This window comes from Phodopus roborovskii, unplaced genomic scaffold, assembly GCF_943737965.1.
Source record: "Phodopus roborovskii unplaced genomic scaffold, PHOROB, whole genome shotgun sequence".
NCBI lineage: Eukaryota > Metazoa > Chordata > Mammalia > Rodentia > Cricetidae > Phodopus > Phodopus roborovskii.
In genome coordinates this window covers 27,044,197-27,063,333 of record NW_026126525.1, presented here as the reverse complement: position 1 = coordinate 27,063,333, position 19,137 = coordinate 27,044,197, and the positions used below count along the sequence as shown (strand labels likewise).

Genomic DNA, 19,137 nt, shown 5'->3' with positions numbered 1-19,137 from the left:
AGCATTAGACCAGGGAGCAAAAGACATTACAGAGAGAAATAGCAAAACCACAAAGTCCAGCTGTATGATCATGGAGTTCTGTCCCTCCTAGTTCCCAAAGCATTCTTTAAAAAAAAAAAAAAAATTTATATATATATATATATATATATATATATCCTTTTTTAAAATTTTATGTGCACTGGTATTTTTGCCTATGTGTATGTCTGTGTAAAGGTGTTGGGTCCCCTGGAATTAGAATTATAGACAGCCGTGAGCTGCCGCCGTGGTCTGGGAATTGTACCTAAGTCCTCTGGAAGAACAGCCAATGCTCCAGCCCCATCCCCCAAAGCATTCTTAAATAAAATAAAATCCTACTGCTTAAACCCCCTTAAGTGTTTTTTTTTAATATAATCTAATAAAGCTTCATCATTCATATTTTTAAGATTCCATAATGATAGTGGCAAATATTCCTGATATAACCCTTAATGAAAAACATAAAATTAAAATATTATTGCCTAAATTTTAATGTTATTGACATATAAAAAAATGAAATCAAATCCATCCAAATACTGACAGTAGTAAATCCTAGAAAATGAAGATTATGGATAGCATTTCTTTATTTTCATGTTTTCCATAAAATACTAATAAAATCTATTAAGTATTTAAGGCTAAATGTAAATATAGGACTAAGGACATTGGCCTGAGTCTGAATTTGGATCCCCAGAACACACATAAGAAGCCAGGCTCCAGCACCTGTAAACACAGCCCTGGGGGATAAAACAGGAGGAGCACCTGAGCTTCAGATTTAGTGAGTTTCAATCTCAGAAAATAAAGGCAGAGTGAGCACCATACAGGAGACTGCCCATGTCCACCTCTTGTCTCAATGTGCATGTATGTACATACACATACTACATAAGAAGTACATATAACACACACACATGCATACATACACTCAAATGCATACTTATAAACTATATTACAAAAGTACATACAACACACACAATAAACATAAACACACACACCAAGAAACAGAAAGAAAAAAAATTACACAAAAGACATGAGCCCTTTTGCATCGTAATAATCATAAGTTTCATTTTCTGCTTCATTGGAAAATACAACTTCCCAATTTTTAAGTAATCTTCATAGAAAAAGATTAAAATATTAAGGAAAAAACAGATGAGAATTTTGTTTTTAAGACAGAATTAGGAAATGTACATACAAGAGACATGCCTATATTTAAAGGTAATTCTAGTCTCTTTAGAGTGTGTTTCTGGGCTGGGAACATAGCTCAGGTAGTAACACTCAGGAAGTTGCCTAGCATACATTTAGCCCTGAGTTCAACCTCTATTCACTGCATAAACTAGGTGTGGTGGCACACATCTACAATGCCAGAACTCAGAAGTGGAGACAGGAAGATCAGGAATTCAAGGTCACCTGCAGTTACAGAGGGAGTTCACTGTCAGCCCAAGCTACATGTCTTAAAGCAAAAAAAAAAAAAAAAAAAAACAACAACAAAAAAAAAAACCACCAACCAAAACAATTTAAAGTTCTCTGTTTAGTTGGTTTGGTTTTTTGTTTTTGTTTTTGAGACAGGGTTTCTCTGTGGACCACTATCCCCTCCCCCATTGTCTGTAGACCAGGCTCACACTCATCTAAACTGCCTGCCTCAGGCCTCCTGAGTGCTGAGATTACTAAGCTAAGAGTTTTAAAACGGAAAGTAGGAGGCACCTGGCTTAAGGTCTACCTGTCATTTTGGTTTTGAAGTTTTAATGCTTATTTATACCGATGTGTCTCTATGTACCCTACTCTACCTCTCTCCACCTATTCTTCTGAACCTGGGTTTGCTTTCTCTGCTAGTGTGATACAACACAGTTCCCCAATTCTCCAGTCTCTGCTCCTCTTGCAGCCTGAGTCACAAGCATGCTCATAGGTGCTGAGGTCCCATGTGTGTCTACTGATTACACATCAAGTGCTCTTTTTAAGTTGTTAATTGGGCCAAGACTCTTACCTACCTTTCCATTGTTTTTGTCTTTTAGAAGTTTTACTTACTTTATGTTTTTGAATGTTTGCCTGCATGTATGTCTGCTCACCATGTGTGTGCATGGTGCCCAAGGGTTTCTGAAGAGAATCTCAAGATTGCCTGAACCTAGAGCTAGGGATGGTTGTGAGTCACCATGTGAAGGTTGGGAACTGAACCCAGGTCTTCCATAAGAATAATTAGTCCTCTTAACCAATGAGCCCTTCCTCTTGTCCTCCACCCATAAAGCCCCTGGAAATTTCCAACTTTTTACCAATCAAGGTCAGGAGGTAGAATGCAGAAAACAGGGTATGGAGAACATACTGTTTTCAAGAAAGCTAAGCAGTAACAGCAGGCTTACAACTGAAATGGCAAGCATGCAGCCAGCAATCCAATTAGGTAAGACAAAAATTGGCAAGTACAAAAGGCTAATATGGTGCAGCTGGAAGAGTAAGACAATGTAGAGGGAATGCCTGGATTCTAATCCTGGTTTAAATAGCAATTCATCATATTATTGGAAAAGTAGGTCTTCCCTGCAATTTTATGTGTCTCAGATAAGACAGCAAACCAAAGAGCTAATGCTGTGCTGTCCTAAGTTATTAGTTTTTACAGCACTAAGGATGACATCCAGAGCCCTGGCAACCACTTTCTAACAAAGCTTCATCCTAGTGCCATCTTTAACTTAATTTAATTAACTTACTATTTATTGAGGCATGGTCTCACTATATAGTTTAGTTAGTGTGGTATGGAACTAGTAACCCTCCTGTCATAATCTCTCTCCCCCTCATTGGTTTTTCTTGTTGTTTTGTTGTTGTTGTTTGCTTTTTGGTTTTGTTTGTTTGTTTTCTTTTCTTTTCTTTTTTCCAGACAGGATTTCTCTGTGGCTTTGGAGCCTGTCCTGGAACTTGCTCTGTAGACCAGGCTGGCCTGGAACTCACAGAGATCCGCCTGCCTCTGCCTCCCAAGTGCTGGGACTAAAGGCATGCATCACCAACACCCGGCTTCCTCCCCCTCCTTTTTAAACTTTATTATTATGTGTGTTTTGTATGGTGTGTGTGCTGGCTAGTTTTATGTCAACATGATACAAGCTAGAATTATCTGAAAGGAGAGAACTTCAATTGAGAAAATGTCTCCATTAGATCTGGCTACAGGGCATTTTCTTAATGATTGATGGGGGAAAGCCCAGCCCCCTGGGTTCTCTAAGAAAGCAAGCTAAATAAGACATGATGAGCAAGATAGTAAGCAGTACTCCTCCATTGCCTCTGCATTAGCTCCCATCTCCAGGTTCCTGCCCTGTTTAAGTTCCTGTCCTGACTTCCTTCAATGATGAACAATGATGTGGAAGTACAAAGTGAATAAACCCTTTCCTCTCCAGATTGCTATGGTCATGGTGTTTCATCACAGAAACAGAAACCCTAAGACTATGCATTCTTGGGCACATATGTGCCACAGAGCTCATAGGGAGGTCAGGGAACACCTCTGTGGGGTTGGGATTTCTCCTTCTACCTATCCCAGGGTTCCAGGGATCAAACTCAGGTTCCAGGCTTGGATAACAGTCATGTTTACACACTGAGCCATCTCATGGGCCCAACTCTCTCAATTTTGTTTTGAAAGAGTCTCTCTGGAGACCCTTGGATGTCTTAGAATTTGCCATGTAGACCAGGCAGGTTTTGAACTCAAGAGATTCTCCTGCCTTTGCCTCCCAAATGCTGAGATTAAAGGCTGTATACCACCATACCCCGCTCCTCAAATTTAAACAAAATAAACAAAAAACCTGCAAGATTTAAGGGTTCAACTTACACCTAGGATAGGTGCTATAAAATGGAAAATGTTTTTTAAGTCTTTATTTTTATAAAAAGTAGTTTACTGAGGGTTTCTCTCTTTATAGGAAGTTTATATTCTAGAGTGAGTGTAGAGGAATGTGACTACAGTAAACATAGAATTAAGATCACTGAAGTGGGAGAGAAGACTTGAGGTCATGAGGCCAGCTAGAGCCACATAGCAAATCCTGGTTGCAAATAAATAAATAAATTTGCAAATAAGTAAGTTTGTACTCTAGCATGTCTGGTTAATTCATGTTCTGACAGAAGACAATCAGGAAAAAATAAAAATGTGGCATAATGGCAAGGAGAATAAGTCTCTAACTGACAGAGATAGAAGATGAGAAGGACCCAGGTTCTGGGTATCAGAAGCAAGTACCCATAAAGAGCTAGTCTATACAAAGGGTCAGAAACACACCTAGAATAAATCGGAAGCAAATCAGTAAACAGCATTCTTCCATGGTCTCTGTTTCAGTTTTAGCCCCCAGGTTCCTGCTTCAGCTTCCCTAGAAGCTCTACCTTGTAAACCAATTAAATCTTTTCCCCTCTAAGTTGCTTCTGATCATGGTTTTTATCACACCAACAGAGAACAAACTAGAATTAGAATAAGCACCCATAGCCAGTGGCTAATAACTGCCACTGCAGAGGATCCAACATTCTCTTCTAGCCTCTTCGGGTACCCACAAATTCACAGCACACACACACATACATACATAATGAAGTCTCTGAAAGATTTACTGCTGGATCTACCATCGACTGACAACAGGAAAGCTGCTCTCAACAGAGAGTTATGAACTCAATTTTGGAAAAGAGAAATTCTAATCTGACACTCCTCTTAGACACCCAACCTATAGGAACCCAGAGTCACAGGATTCTACATTCCATTGCTATGAATTTAGAAATATGCACCTATGAGCTAGAAATTTCAGACACAAACTTAAAACATGGAATATAAAGACAGTAAATGAAGGCAGAACATTTTTCCTAATGTTGGACTTTGAACTCAATGGAATCAGATTTTTAACTATTTTTGGAGATGAAATCATTAGCTATGGAAGCCATGTCAGTATGTGAGTATCAGCACCCCTCAACAAGGAATGAAAGAAGATATAAACCTCTACAGTTGGACTTGGACAGATGGACACACACACGGTGGGGGTGTAGGGTGAGAGTGGAACAGGCCTGACACTAAACGTGGACTCAACCAGAAAACACAAAAACAAACCCCTACAGTTGCTATATTCTGGACCATGTTTAGGTTTGTTCAGTTCCATGGAGGTATAATCTCATTCATTAAACTAAAAAGTAATTTTTTTAAAGTTTATTTTAGGTGTATGGGTGTTTGGTCTGCATGTAGTCTATGTACCGTGTGTGTGCCTGTTGGCAAGAGGCCAGAAGACACAGGATTCCCTGAGACTCGAGTTATATACAGCCAGTTGGGAGCTGCCATGTGGGTGCTGGGAATCCAGCCCAAGTCCTCTGAAAGAGCAGTAAGAGGACTGCTGGTAGAGTCCACTTTTATAGTGTCAGTCCTTCATTCTTCCCTCCCTCTCTATGGGTGTGCATGTGAGTGTGCGTGAAATCTCAAAACTGTAAGCCAAAATACAACTTTCTAAGTTAATTACTCTAGGCATTTTGTTACAGTAATAGAAAGCTTACTAACACAATAGGCGACTAAAAATCGTAACTATAAATAATATTTCCTACTATTAAAAAAGGAAGGCTAAATACGTTAAGAACCCTTCAATGAACAATGACTTCACCATAAATAACCACAATGTAACCCTGTCTCAAAAAAAAAGAAAAAAAAAAAAAAAAAAGAAAAAGAAAAGAAAATAAATAAATAAATAAAATAACCACAATGCAAGCAAGGAGAAAACAGGAGGCGCTTGCCAGGCACACACCTCCAATTCCTGCACTCTGGAAGCAGAGGCAGGCAGGAGGAACCCTGCAGGCTTAAGGCCAGTTGGAACTACTAGATGAATTCCAGGCTGGGGGAACCTTGTTATATGTCTTTATATGTCTGTGATCAACAAAAGGCAAAGAGGGAAGTTATATCAAAGTCCAGCCAGCTCTACCCTAAGTAAGCTACATGGAAGAACTTAAAACTCAGAAAAAGAACCTTTTTTCAGGACCCATTAGAACATTTCAGACCATGGTATTCTAAGTCAGCTTAAAATGTATATCTTTCCCTGAAATCTAAGGAACGGATAGTTGTCAAACACCACACACACTGTAGTAAAAGATTATCATCCCACAAAGGTCCTCACTTGGAAATCATGAGGAAGTTCCTCTACAGACTGGCAAAGGCTGCTTGCTCTCTTGGCACATTAGCTGCTTGTGGCAGCAGGAGGTCCAGATGTCATTAAAAATAGTTCCCAGTTCTTTGACCTCATCCATCACAGAGCCAAAATTAAATCAAATAAACCAAGTGGACCACACTTACATAAGTGAAAAATCAGATGGTAAAGGTAGTCCCTGCTTTGTTTTTCTATATCTTATGGGAAGATTGAAAATCCAATGTTTTATACCTACAACTGTATGTAATACCTCCTTTACCTACTGACCACGAACCCAGCCAGGTCACTCTCATGTTTCACCTGGATTACGTTAACAGTCTCTTCAGCTTCACTCTAACATTTTCCTCAGTAGTGGAGCCATTAAGGTACAATGTGCTCCTGTAGATAGATGCCCTTTCATTCATAACCCTGGAAATAAACCTAATTAATTAAGCTTACTGTTTCTCTCTCTCTCTCTCTCTCTCTCTCTCTCACTCACACACACACACACACACACACACACACACACACACACACACACACACACACACGAGAATCACTCTAATCATTTTACACTCCTCTCTGGCCCCTGCTGAATTCCCTAGTCTCATTTCAAGGCACAACCCTGCTTTCTTTATGTTCTAGCTATAATATAACTCTTCTTCAGATTTATTTGGGTTTTTATCTCAGTATCTTCTATACTCAGGTATATTCTTCATAAGATGGTGTTATCCTTCCTAAACAACATTTTCCCTAACAATTCACATTCTTTTCAATCCCAGCACTCTTCACTGGTCCCCTTTGTACTTATAACTCATCTACTAGCTGTAAACTACACGCAGACTCTTAGTGTCTTTCAGAAGCTGTCTAACATCTGGCATAAAACGGGAACTTAATACCTGTGGAGAGGGAGACACAGGAAACTGGTCATTTTTGTCTAGAGTATATGAAGCCCAGGGCCTGCTCCCCAGCACCACGAAAACCAGGTGTGCAAACAACAACAAACAAAAAAATTATACCAAATATAAGGTGTTAATAAATTACTAGAGCCAGTTTAGTAGTACATGCTTTTAACCCTAGCATTTGGAAGGCAGAGATCAGCTTAGTCTACAGATTGAGTTCCATACATGCAAGTCTACACAGAGAAATCCTGTCTAGAAAAACCAAAACCGAAAAAAAAAAAAAATTTAGTACCTAAATGCAATATCTAGAATAAACTTTTTACTTTATATAGCCTTATAAGACTGGTTTCCATTTGAAGTGCAACAGTTTAGCTAGATGGAAGGTAACTGAAGGCAGTAGTCTACACATGAGAATCTGAAGAAAGGGCCATTCAAGGAGGGTGGTCTCAAACCAACACAACATCCAGGAACCCTTCTGATAATGTCTTGTTTGTTTGTTTGTTTGTTTGTTTGTTCTTCGAGGCAAGGTTTCTCTGTATTGCTTTGGAGCCTGTCCTGGAACTTGCTCTGTAGACAAGGCTGGTCATCTTTTGAGTAAATATTCCTTTGGTAAATCTAATCATCTGATTTATGCTCAAGATCTTGTTTTAGTAGGAAACACAACCAGGCCTGCTGGCACACACCTAAAACTCCCAGAGTGGGTGGAGGAGTCTGTCTATATAGTTCCAAGATAGCCAGAGCTACACAGAGACCCTGTCTCAAAAACCCAAAAAGTACAAATAAAGCAGGGAAGTAATATATCACATTCTGGACCAATTTCTTCTTTTCAAATGGTAAAAACTAGCCACAAAATGTATACACAGGAATAAAAATCAAATCATGATAAATAATAATTTGTTGAATGTCTACAATGGGTCCAAGTCATAAAATTAAGCTGTATTTCCAAATCTCATACCTAACCTCCAAAGTAGGGAGGTTCCCCTTCTACAGGTGAGAAAAGTTACATTCAGAAAAGTTCATATACTGTAGTTAAGAAGGATCCAAGAGCTGAAACTGTTATGACCGATGTCAAGAACCAGTCTTTCCACTGCACTACCCATTACGTGTGACATATGTTTAATATATGAAACACCTAATCTCATTAGAAAAAAAAAAAAAAGGTTAGAGAAGGGTATGGTGGGATATGCCTGTACCCCCAATTACTTGAGAGGCTAAAGCTAAATTAGCATAACCCCCAGGAGTCCAAGACCAGCCTATCAAGATCCTGCTTCATATATCCTAGACTTTCCCTGATGACTCTGACTGGGTCAAGTGAGCAAAACAACATTACACAGAAAACAGCAGTGTATAGACAGGAACATTAGTTGTTCCAAGTTATACTGAAGGCTTACCCTTGCCGAGAACAAAATCTCAATTACATAATATATCAAACCCCTGCCAGGAGAGGCAGCTCAAGCAGCAACAATATGGAGGCTGAGGCAGGAGGATAGCCTGTGCTTAAAGTCAGGGAGTGGGGGGGATCAGGACAGGGACACATAACACACAACCTAAACTAGCCAAGATACGGCTATTTCAATCTCTCAATCTCTCTCTCTCTCTCTCTCTCTCTCTCTCTCTCTCTCTCTCTCTCTCTCTCTCTCTCTCTCTCCACCACCCCCTCCACCCTGTGAGCTAGAACCTCTAGTGCAGGCTGGCTTCAAGCTCAGTGGTCTTCCTGCCTCCACTGGGATTAACATGCAGTAGTCACTACAGCACTACTGCTGAATTAAAAGACTCCTGAGTATACAGCAGGCCTCATGCTCAGCTCAGGGCCTGTAACCTAGTAACAATATAAACTTAAGGTGTCTCTCAAATCAAGAAATATATTTTGTTTAATTTGTTTAATATTGTTTAATATAATTTGTTTAATATTGTTTAAGTTATTGTTTAGAATACTACCTATTAAATAAGTAGGCACAATTTACTTTTCACTGTTTAGTCCCTGTATTCTTCTTAGCCAGTCATGTAAAAATTAAAATTAGTCAATTTCTCATCTCTGAGTAAGCACAAATCTAACTTCAAACTCTGAATTCAAATCATATGTAAATTTTCAAGTTCAACTACAGTAAAACTTTGAAACTTCAACTCATCACCATATTTCTCATTTATTTTCATAGGGGAAGGGCATGCCATAGTGCACAAGTGGGTCAGAAGGCAATTCTGTGGAACTGGTTCTCTCCTTTCAAAACCTTTGCATGACTCCATGATCCAGGGATCAATTCCAGTCTCCAGCCTTATGCAATAAGGAATTTCACTCACTGAGTCACTAGCCAGTTCTGTAATTCTCATTTCTTCAAGAAAGTTTACCCATTAAAGCTTAGTAGTTGTCCTATTAAAACACTTAGCTCCCCCCCCCCATATCCTCAATCAAACTAACTTCCTGTATAATTTATTTTGCTGAAGTTTACTTCCTTTCTTCTACAGGATTTCCCTATGTAGCCCTGGCTGGCCTGGAACTCACTATATAGACCAGCTCAGCCTCAAACTCAGAGTTTGCTGACTTCTGCCTGAGCACTGGGATTAAAGGCATGTGCCACCACATCTAGCTTCTTCTTAACAAATAAATGACCACTTAAGTTAGAAATCAAAGGCCATGCCCACTCTAGGAAAGCTTCAAGTTTGATTCAGATAAAGAATGAATACGAAATAAGACATTATAATAACTGTTAGGTTACCCAGCTAATACAAGCTTTGAATTACCTTTTAAATTATTTTCCTCAACTTTTATTAAAATGCTTTCATACAAACACATTCCATAAAAGTTATCATCCTATGGCTGGAGAGATGGCTCAGTGGTTAAGATCACTGCTTGCTCTTCCAGAGGACCTGAGTTCAATTCCAAGCAACCACATGGTGGCTCACAGTCATCTGTAATGAGATCTGGAGCACTCATAATAAATAAATAAATAAATAAATAAATAAATAAATAAATAAATAAGTCTTTAAAAAAAAATAGTTATCGTTCTAGACAGAGGATGGTGGCGCACATAGCGCACACCTTTGATACCAGTACTCGGGAGGCACAGACAGGCAGATCTCTGTGAGTTCATGGCCACCCTGGTCTATAGAGCAAGTTCCAGGACAGCCAGGGATGTTACATAGAGAAACCCTGTCTTGAAAAACAGACAGAGTCATCATCCTATGATAAATCAAAGTTGGACTGCAAAGATGGCTCAGCAGGCAAAAGTGCTTGCTGCCAAGCTTGACAAAGACCCACAGTGAAGGTACCCTCACTTTCACAAGAGCACATGTTCCCACATACATTCACACAAATAATATAATTTTAAAAAACTGAAATCAAAGACCCCAATAAATTAGCAATATATTTTATTCTGAGATAAAGAACTACAAAAATTTTAAATTATAAACCAGTGTCATTCAGGAAACTACACCATTCACATGTTCCTTTCACAGTGTCTGGGCCCAGCCCCTGGACTCTACCTGGCTCCAGAGCTGCCCACCAACTACAAAATCTGATTGGCTGGAAGCTAGCTGACCTTGAGCACCATGGCTTTCCTGTGGTTCTGTCCCATTAGGCAACATAATGAAGGTGCTTCAGAATATAAAAGAAATGGGTTGGAATAAACTGTAAATACTAATGTACTGTGTGGCATGTCATGTAATAGACAGAGTTTGAGTCCTCTGGACTTACCAATCTGTTTAGTTGTGAATGTGAGAAAAAAGTTGTACACGAATACCAATCAATCATGTTGATGTTTTCCATTATTAAAGAAATAAATATACTTACATCCTTCAAATAAAAAAGGGATACTAACTGGTCTGACTAACACTACCTAGTATGTTTGTCACTTTTTTTTTTCTTATTTTCATTACACGGTGAGAAGTCAAAGAAAAAAAGAAATTCTACTTTCATAATTCAAGTCTTCCAAGTTACACGTATGTGAATACTATGAAACCATGGGAATTTGTCATTTTCTTCTTCCATATATAATGTTCCTCCAAAACATGAGTCTACACAGTATTTTTCTTAAATGTTACATGCAAATCTAACAATGGAAAAAAAAATATTATCCATCTAAAATATCAAGAAAGAACATTATCACAAGAAAATAAAAAGATTCCTAAAATAGAGTGTAATAGTGGGCTTATTAACTTTAAAAAATTGGAAACAGACTGGAGAGATGGCTCAACAGTTAAGAGCATTGTTTGCTCTTTCAGAAGACCCACATGGCAACTCACAATTGTCCACAACTCCTGTTCCAGGGGATCAGACACTCTCACAAAGATATACGTGCAGTTAAATCAATGCATACAAAATAAAAATATATAAACAACGTTTTTACAATCAGAAATATTCAACTGCAAAATCAAGCATACAAGAAGATCTGAATCTTTTGAGTCTGACCTGGATTTAAAGATGACAATGTAATTTATAATACCACTTACCTTCAAAGGGTTAAGAGAAGCTAACATCTTAGCTAACAGGGGAGTATACTTACATATTTTACTATGATTTTTAACTGTTTAAAGACTTATTTTACTTTTCTGTATTAGTGCTTTGCCTGCATGTATGTCTGTGCCCCAAGGGTGTGTTGAGTGCTTGTGGAAGTCAGAAGAGGCTGTTGGATCCTCTGTAACTGGAGTTATGGATGGTTGTAATCTAGCATGTGGGTGCTGAGAACTGAACCCAGTCCTCTATAGGAACAACAAATGCCATCTCTCCAGCCCATGTTTTACTATAATTATTAATAGCTTTTCCTGTTTATACTTATAAAGGAAAGGAAAATGAAACAAATTCAATAGTTATAATAGCATATGAACAATGATTTCAAAAACCTTTGTAAGTGCTAACTTTTCTATACAGTCTAGTATGCCTAAATTATGCATGGTGGCTGTATGTAAGTTTTGTATTACTATACAAATCTATATCACCACAAAATGGGATTAGGTTTTTAATGCACAAAGGTTCTCAAATATATAAGCTGTTTCAGAACTTTAAAAAAAAAAAGAAAAAAGAAAGATAGAATTAACTAAATGAATCACTGTTGGGTTTGAAATAGCAGTGCTGATTTTTTTTAATTATTTATTTTTATTTCATGTGTATTGGTGTTTTGCTTGCATGTATGTCTGTGAAGGTGTCGGGTCCCCTATAACTGAAATTACAGACAGTTATAAGCTGCCATGTGGGTGCTGAGAACTGAACCCAGGCCCTCTAAAAGAGCAGCCAGTGCTCTTAACCACTGAGCCATCTCTCCAGCCCCAATGCTGACTTCTTAATGTTGTACCTTACGCAAATCTTTCTCAAAGTCGAACCTACCTGAGGAGGGTAACAATTAATAAAGGCTAGTGCTCCCTGAGCACAGCAACATACTTATGCACTCTTTGTATACATTATCTCACTTAATCCTTAACCTAGAAAGGTCTGAACATAATTATCATCACGTGAACTGAAGAGATACACATGGGTAATAAGTGGCGGAAGACGGTTACAACCAGGCTATTGGAAGGAAAATAACAAACATGAAGGCTTGCTGCTACTGTGGGCAAACACCACCATCACCAGTGTCTGGAGCAGAGTTCCTGGCTACAAATTAGAATTACCTACAAGACCTTCCCCCAACCCCCTCATGCACCAGAACCTCATTCATGTGTGGACCACTGGCCTGGAGGAGGGGTGGAGCAAAAGCAGGGGCTCCCCAGATGATTTTAAGGGGCAGACAAACTAGACTAAATGAATCACTGTTAGATTTGCAAATGGCAGTACTTATTTACAATACTGATAATAATAAAGTGGCTAGTGCTTATTAAGCACAATGCCAGGTGATTGCAACAGACGATAAGATGAAAAACAACCAATAATTATTTTCCACTCTGTTAACCAGTCCAAATAATCGACTACAATCAAAACTTACTGACCATCTGAGCACTTTGCCTACCCAACAAAGTGTTTGGCTTTTCTTCTTCTTGAAGAGACATTGCAGCTGCATTGAAGCTTTCTGTTGTGCTGTTCTGAACCCAGGGCAAGCACTCTACCACTGAGCTTCTTCACCAGCCCTGGCTGAACCTTTGTAAATACAATTCTGCCAGCTGATTTGACATGAGGGTTTTAAGGATGATCACAGACAATATGAAAAAGTTTGGAAATCCTTTTGAGCCAGCATCTCTCTATATGGCCTTTGCTGGCCTGTAACTCACACATCCACCTGCCTCCTTAATGCTGGTATTAGACAAGTACCACTAAGTCCATTTGTTTGTTAATAATTGCTTCTTAAAGCACCCATAGTCCTTAAGTTTAAAACAAGAAGAAACATGTCCTAAGAGTCAAACTAAAAATTAAATAGCAAGTTATGACAGTAAAAACACTGGGATATACATTTAAGTTGTATTATTCATTATTGGCTATATTCCTTAATTAAGCATGTGATGACAGTTAAAACAGAGCTGTTATTATGGTACAAGTCCCATCCCCTTATCCCAGGCACTGGGACAATGATTATGCAGTGTTTTTACCCTGTTAAGTCACCTAAATGCACACTTAACAGGTGCTAAGAAACCAAAGCATTACATAAGCATATCCAAACAACAAGACGGCTAGTCAGTATGACTGCTCTCAACAATACTGAGAAATGCAAGGACTCTGCTGACAATCGTATGATTAAGTCTCACTGTTTCACTGACTTATTCTCAACACATCCCACTCGCCCTACACCAAAACACAATGAAGAGTGCTCCAGACATCTTCAGACTCGCCCCCTTTTATATCAGTGATAAAGCAACATGCAAGTACAGGAAGCATGAGCTGTGACTTTTAACCAGAGATACCAGCTGCGAAGGAGTATCGATACCCCAACTCAGGGACTTATCAGGGAAATGTTGCAAAACTTATAAAACTTCCTCCTTCCAGGCAGCTCATTATGTGCTTCAAGTCTACACATTCCTTTCTTAGTCATGACCTTTCAGGGTGCTTTCATCCCGTACTGTATGAATAACACTGGACTTTTAATGCTGCCAATAAGCCTTACAGGAACCCTTATCAAACAAGAAGCCAACCTAGAGCCGGTGCCCCAAAGCACAACGATTTCAGGACTTGTGATTCATGGCAAACATGTATCTTTCTATTTTTATGTCTACCTATATATTGCTATTACATATAATGGCAGAGACTTAACTAAGTTCTGCAGCAATGTACTCTTAGGGAACTGAGAAGCCCTGTGGGTATGTGTGACAGACACGACGGTAAACCTTATTTACCAATCGTCATTGGGGTCTTACAAGCCAGATCTGACCTCTGAGCCGAATGTCAACAGACTGTAAGGCACAGTCCCAAAGAATAACGGGAGGAGGGGGGTGGTTTACATAGGCGGATCCCACAGAAATCTATATGCACTTCCATTCCTAGGCTGAAGGAACGGGCCATAAAGCAGACCATTTTCCCTGCTGGGATCCCACACATCCCCAGGACCGTGGGGCCTGCTACAGGGCTGTGGGAGGGAGGGAGAGAGGAAAGACAGTGCCTGTCCCCACTTGGGAGTCCTAAACAAATGGAAACAGCAAGTTCTCACTTCCTGGTCGCCGGCGTTTCCAGGAGGGCCCCATCCCGCGCCGGCCACCCGGGACAGGGGTTCAAGGAAGGAGGACCCCGAGGGGTACCGGGCCCACCCAGCCCGCGCCTCCCGGCCTCTCCTAGCCCTCGCGGGGCCTTACACGGTGACGTGACCGGAGCCGCGGACCACCACCGGGTCGGGCGAGTACTTCAGCAGCTGCTCCTCCAGGGCCCGCTCCTCGTCCTCCTCCTCTTCGTAGATCTCATCGAAATCCGCCATCCCGCGCCTGCGAGCCCCGCGCCCGGGGCCCTGGCTCTGGGGCGGCCGCGGGGAACGGCTGGCGAGGCTGCGGGCGCGGAGGCCGCGGAGCTGGCGCTCGGCAGTGTCGGCTCCGGCTACTGAGGAGAGCGGGTCCCGGCCGCCGCCGCCGCCGCCATTACCGTGGGCAGGAACAACAACACAATGTCAACATCCGCCGGGGCCGCCACCCCCGCCAGCGCCAGCGCCGCCGCCGCCGCCGCAACTCCGGCAACCACAGCAACAGCCAGAGCCACCCGCAGCAGGAGCAGCCGGCTACCGCATCGCGAGACTTCCCGGGAGCGCGGGCGGGCGGACGGGCGGGCGTGGGCGCGCTGACGGGCGCGAGCGTGGGCGGGCGCGCACACGCGGGAGGCCTCGCGCGCTCCCGGGACGCCGGCCTCTTCCTCGGCTTCCACCCGGCGCGGCCCCGCCCCCCCAGGCTCCAGGGTCACTGACCCGGAAGACGGCGTCTGTGAGGACGGGGGAGATGACCCCGGCGCGACTCGAAAGTCAAGCTGAAGTCAATTCTAGTCCAAACGACGACAGCTGACGAAGCCCCCGGCTGGAAGGGAGGGCCTCTCTTGCGTGGGACCGCCGCCTTAATCATCTGATTCAATGTTTGTCGGTGCATTTAGTACACGCCAACCAAAGTTGGTTGACTTTCCCAATTTGACAACAGGACAGTGACAGGACAGTGCGTTCTTGGCCACAGTTCTACCTGGTCTTCCAAACATCTCCAAAGGCAAATACCTTGTCCTTTTACCCTCTCAAGTACAGTCCCAGGTACTTGAGACAGTAAACAGACAGACAAACAGACAAAAAACAGCCGGGCGGTGGTGCACAGGCCTTTAATCCCAGCAGTCGGGAGGCAGAGGCAGGAGGATCTCTGTGAGTTCGAGGCCAGCCTGGTCTACAGAGCTAGTTCCAGGACAGGCTCCAAAGCCACAGAGAAACCCTGTCTCGAAAAACAAAACAAGAAATTGCATCATCATACTATAAAACAAAGTTAACAGATTCTCCGGGTTCCAATTAAGAAAATTCAGTTCATTGCCTCAGCTCCCTAACGAAAGATAAGCTGTCCTCTTCCATTAAAACCTTACCAATTTCTTCCACAAGAAAGGGAGGAGAGGTGGAAGAGAGGGAGAAAAGGGGAGGGAGGAGCACCTTGGACTTGGTTTCATATTCAAGAGTCTGCCAGGCATACAAACAGCACAGGGACAGGACTCCTAAGAACAAAATGGACAATGGAGAAATGAGAGTTTATCACTATACTGGGGAGGAAAGAATAGTTTTACTGGACCCGGTGTCCAGTACTGTTCTCCACATAGTGTTCACATCCTTGAGGTTCACTTATGGGTCTTTATTCAAGTAGAAAATGTACAAAGGTTAATGTGGGTGGTTGAGAAATGCTAAACAGCTAAATACTGGAAAGAGTTGAAGAAAATGGGCAGTGAGCTAGGAAGGGAAAAATAGTTGATGTGTCATACCTTCCTTCCCAGATCTATTCATTCAATAAACACGGAACCAGCTACGTGGCAAGCAGTCTATGTGTGATTGTATGTGTATGAGTGGGAATGATGTGTGTGTGTGTGTGATAGTGCCTGGCAGTAACATGTCATCGAGGAAAGCAATTGTAATTGTCACGTGTTCAGAGGGTATGCCAAGGTCCCCAATGGAGCACACCTGTAGGAAGCAGCTTAGTTTGGTAATTCTGAAGCTTGACCTTGAATCTCAGTCTATCTATCACTTACTATGTGACCCTGGACAAGTCATTTAACTCCTTGGTCTCTCCTGTGCAACAGGAAGACAAAAGCGGGTCATGGTGGCACACGTCTATGGAACCCTGGCTGTTGGGAGATAGAAGTAGGGAAATCAGGAATGGAAAGTCACACTATATAACCAGTTTGAGGCCAGACTGGGCTACAATATACCCCTGTCTCTAAAATAAACTAAAGATAATAGTGCCACCCACCTGCTACTTGACAGGTTGTCTTGATGCATGTGGAATGCTTGGAAGAGAGGCTGGCACACAGTGAATAGAGTCATAGGCAACATTCCTGATTCTCCCCAGCTTCTCCACTGTGAAGATCACCACAATCCTTTCGCATTGTGTAATGCTTTCATGTCTGTGAAGTATCCCTAGTTTCAGAGACCCTGTGTGAACTCTCTCTTGGTTCCGTGTGCATTTGATGCTCTCACTTGGGATTTCAACTCTAAAACATTAGTTATAGTAAGCTCCTGAACTTCCTCCTTGGCATTAACCAAGATGCCAGTGACTACACTCAATGAAGTGGCTGCAAACAGGAGGGAAAATGGAAGTCAGGAGGGGGAAAATAGGCCTGTTCTGATCAGGGTCCACACCCTTCGTGCTGTGTGTGACCCAGAATTCACCTTTCAGTAGAGACAGCTGATCACACAGTTGAGAACTTTCCAGCTGGATGGAGGAAACCGTAACAGCCCCTTCCTTCTCCAGCACCCTCCACAGATCCGGCCTTGGAGGAGGATCTCCATGTTTTCTGGATTGAGATGTCTCGTGACCAGCATGATTGCGAAACATTGGAATTAGGCATCAGAGGACTTTCGAGGACTTCGCTCTCCACACTGGCACTGTGTGGGAGAGGCATTTGTGTTGGTCTAAGCAGAGAGATCATTCTAACTCCCACTGCCTAGGTGGAAAGAGGAGTTGCTCTTTTTCTTTTCTTTTTGACTCTTCCTGTTCTGAAAAACCTACCAGTGTCAGAAAAAGGGCGTGAGACCTGGGAATAAGGCCAAGAGGGTGAGGAAAGATGAGTCAAGCATTTCTCCATAATAGTTGACATCATAATTCCAAGCTCCACCCCCAACCTTCCGGGATTGTTTGCTGCCAAACTACATCCTCCACCTTTCCTGAGGATGAACCAACCTTTTCGGTATGTTCCCCCTCTACTTCAAGAGTTTTCCTGTGCGCACAGTGCCCACCCCTGCATACATTTCTGCCCTTTAGAGTTCCTCTTCCTACTCCTCATGTCCACATTTGCCTTCAGACCAAATGGCTCAAAACAAACAGAACAAAACAACTTCTCAGTGACCCCAGGAGGCAAGATTTTAGCTGCTATTTTGGGGGGTGTGGGAGTGAGACAGAATCTTACTTCATAGTCCAGGCTGACCTGGAACTTGTCCTCAAACTTGTGACAATCCTTCTGCCTTCCCCCCACCCCCCCAGGTGGGGAGGAGTCTTTTATTCCTAGATTTAAAGACCTCCAACTAGCCCAGTAGTGGTGGTGTGGGATAGTGGTTATTCCTTTAATCCCAACACATGGGAGGCAGAGGCAGAAGGATCTTTGAGTTCTAGGCCAGCCTGGTCTACAGAGTGAGTTTCAGAACAGATAAGGCTACACAAAGAAACCCTGTAGTCAGACTTTCTTCAGGACCACCAGCTCTCCAATAATCAATACATGGAGACTTATTATTAATCATGAAAGCTTGGTCTTTAGCTTACGCTGAATACCAACTAGTGCTTATATCTTAAATTAATGTGCTTCTATTAATCTACATTCTGCCACATAACTTTTACCACTCTTCTGAGGTATATGGCCAACTTCCTCAATGTCTCACTGATGTCTCTTGTGATCCTCCTGCCTGTGCCTCCTTCAGAAAATCCTACCAGCATGTGCCACCACACACACACATATGTGTGTGTGTGTGTATACATATATATATATATAAATTTTTGTGCATTGGTGATTTGACTGCATGTATATCTGTGTGAGGGTGCTGGATCCCCTGGAACTGCAATTACAGAGAGCTGTGAGCTGCCATGTGGGTGTTGAGAATTGAACCGAGGTCCTCTGGAAGAGCAGCCAGTGCTCTTAACCTATGAGCCATCTCTCCAGCCCCCACATTTATCTTCCTAAGCATTTTCTGTCTTTGCCCTAACTGGAACCTTTGTTGTGGAGTTATAGAGGACCAAATGAGAAAATGATGTGTCGTGGACCTGATTGTAAGCTTCCCTAATGTCCATATGCTAAAGCTTTATCCTTCAATGTGATGGTGGCCTTAGGACACAGGGATTTTGGGAGCTACATGGGTTTAAAGCAGCTCAAAACAGGTGAGTTTCCAGAATAGAATTCCTACCTTGATATCAACAACATTCTCTTCCTCTCTGTCATGTGAGAAGACAGCAAGCAGATGGCTACCTGAAATCCAGGAGAGTACTCTCCACAAGCTGGAGCCTTGGTCTCTGACTTCCTTCTTTCCAGACTGGAACTTTCTGTTATTTTAGCCATTTGTTCCAGGTGGGCAGCTTCTTCACCCCTC

At 42.0% G+C, this 19,137-nt stretch overlaps 1 protein-coding gene across 1 annotated transcript in view; it reads right to left on the bottom strand.

Moving 5' to 3' along the window:
* Positions 1 to 15,120, bottom strand: part of Chic2 (cysteine rich hydrophobic domain 2) — a 41,461-nt gene extending 26,341 nt beyond the window's left edge. The window contains exon 1 of the mRNA XM_051198369.1: positions 14,702 to 15,120. Within this exon, the coding sequence (XP_051054326.1) occupies positions 14,702 to 14,820 (119 nt within the window). The 5' untranslated portion in view covers positions 14,821 to 15,120. The remainder of the gene's footprint in view (positions 1 to 14,701) is intronic.
* Between the last annotated feature and the right edge of the window lie 4,017 nt (positions 15,121 to 19,137).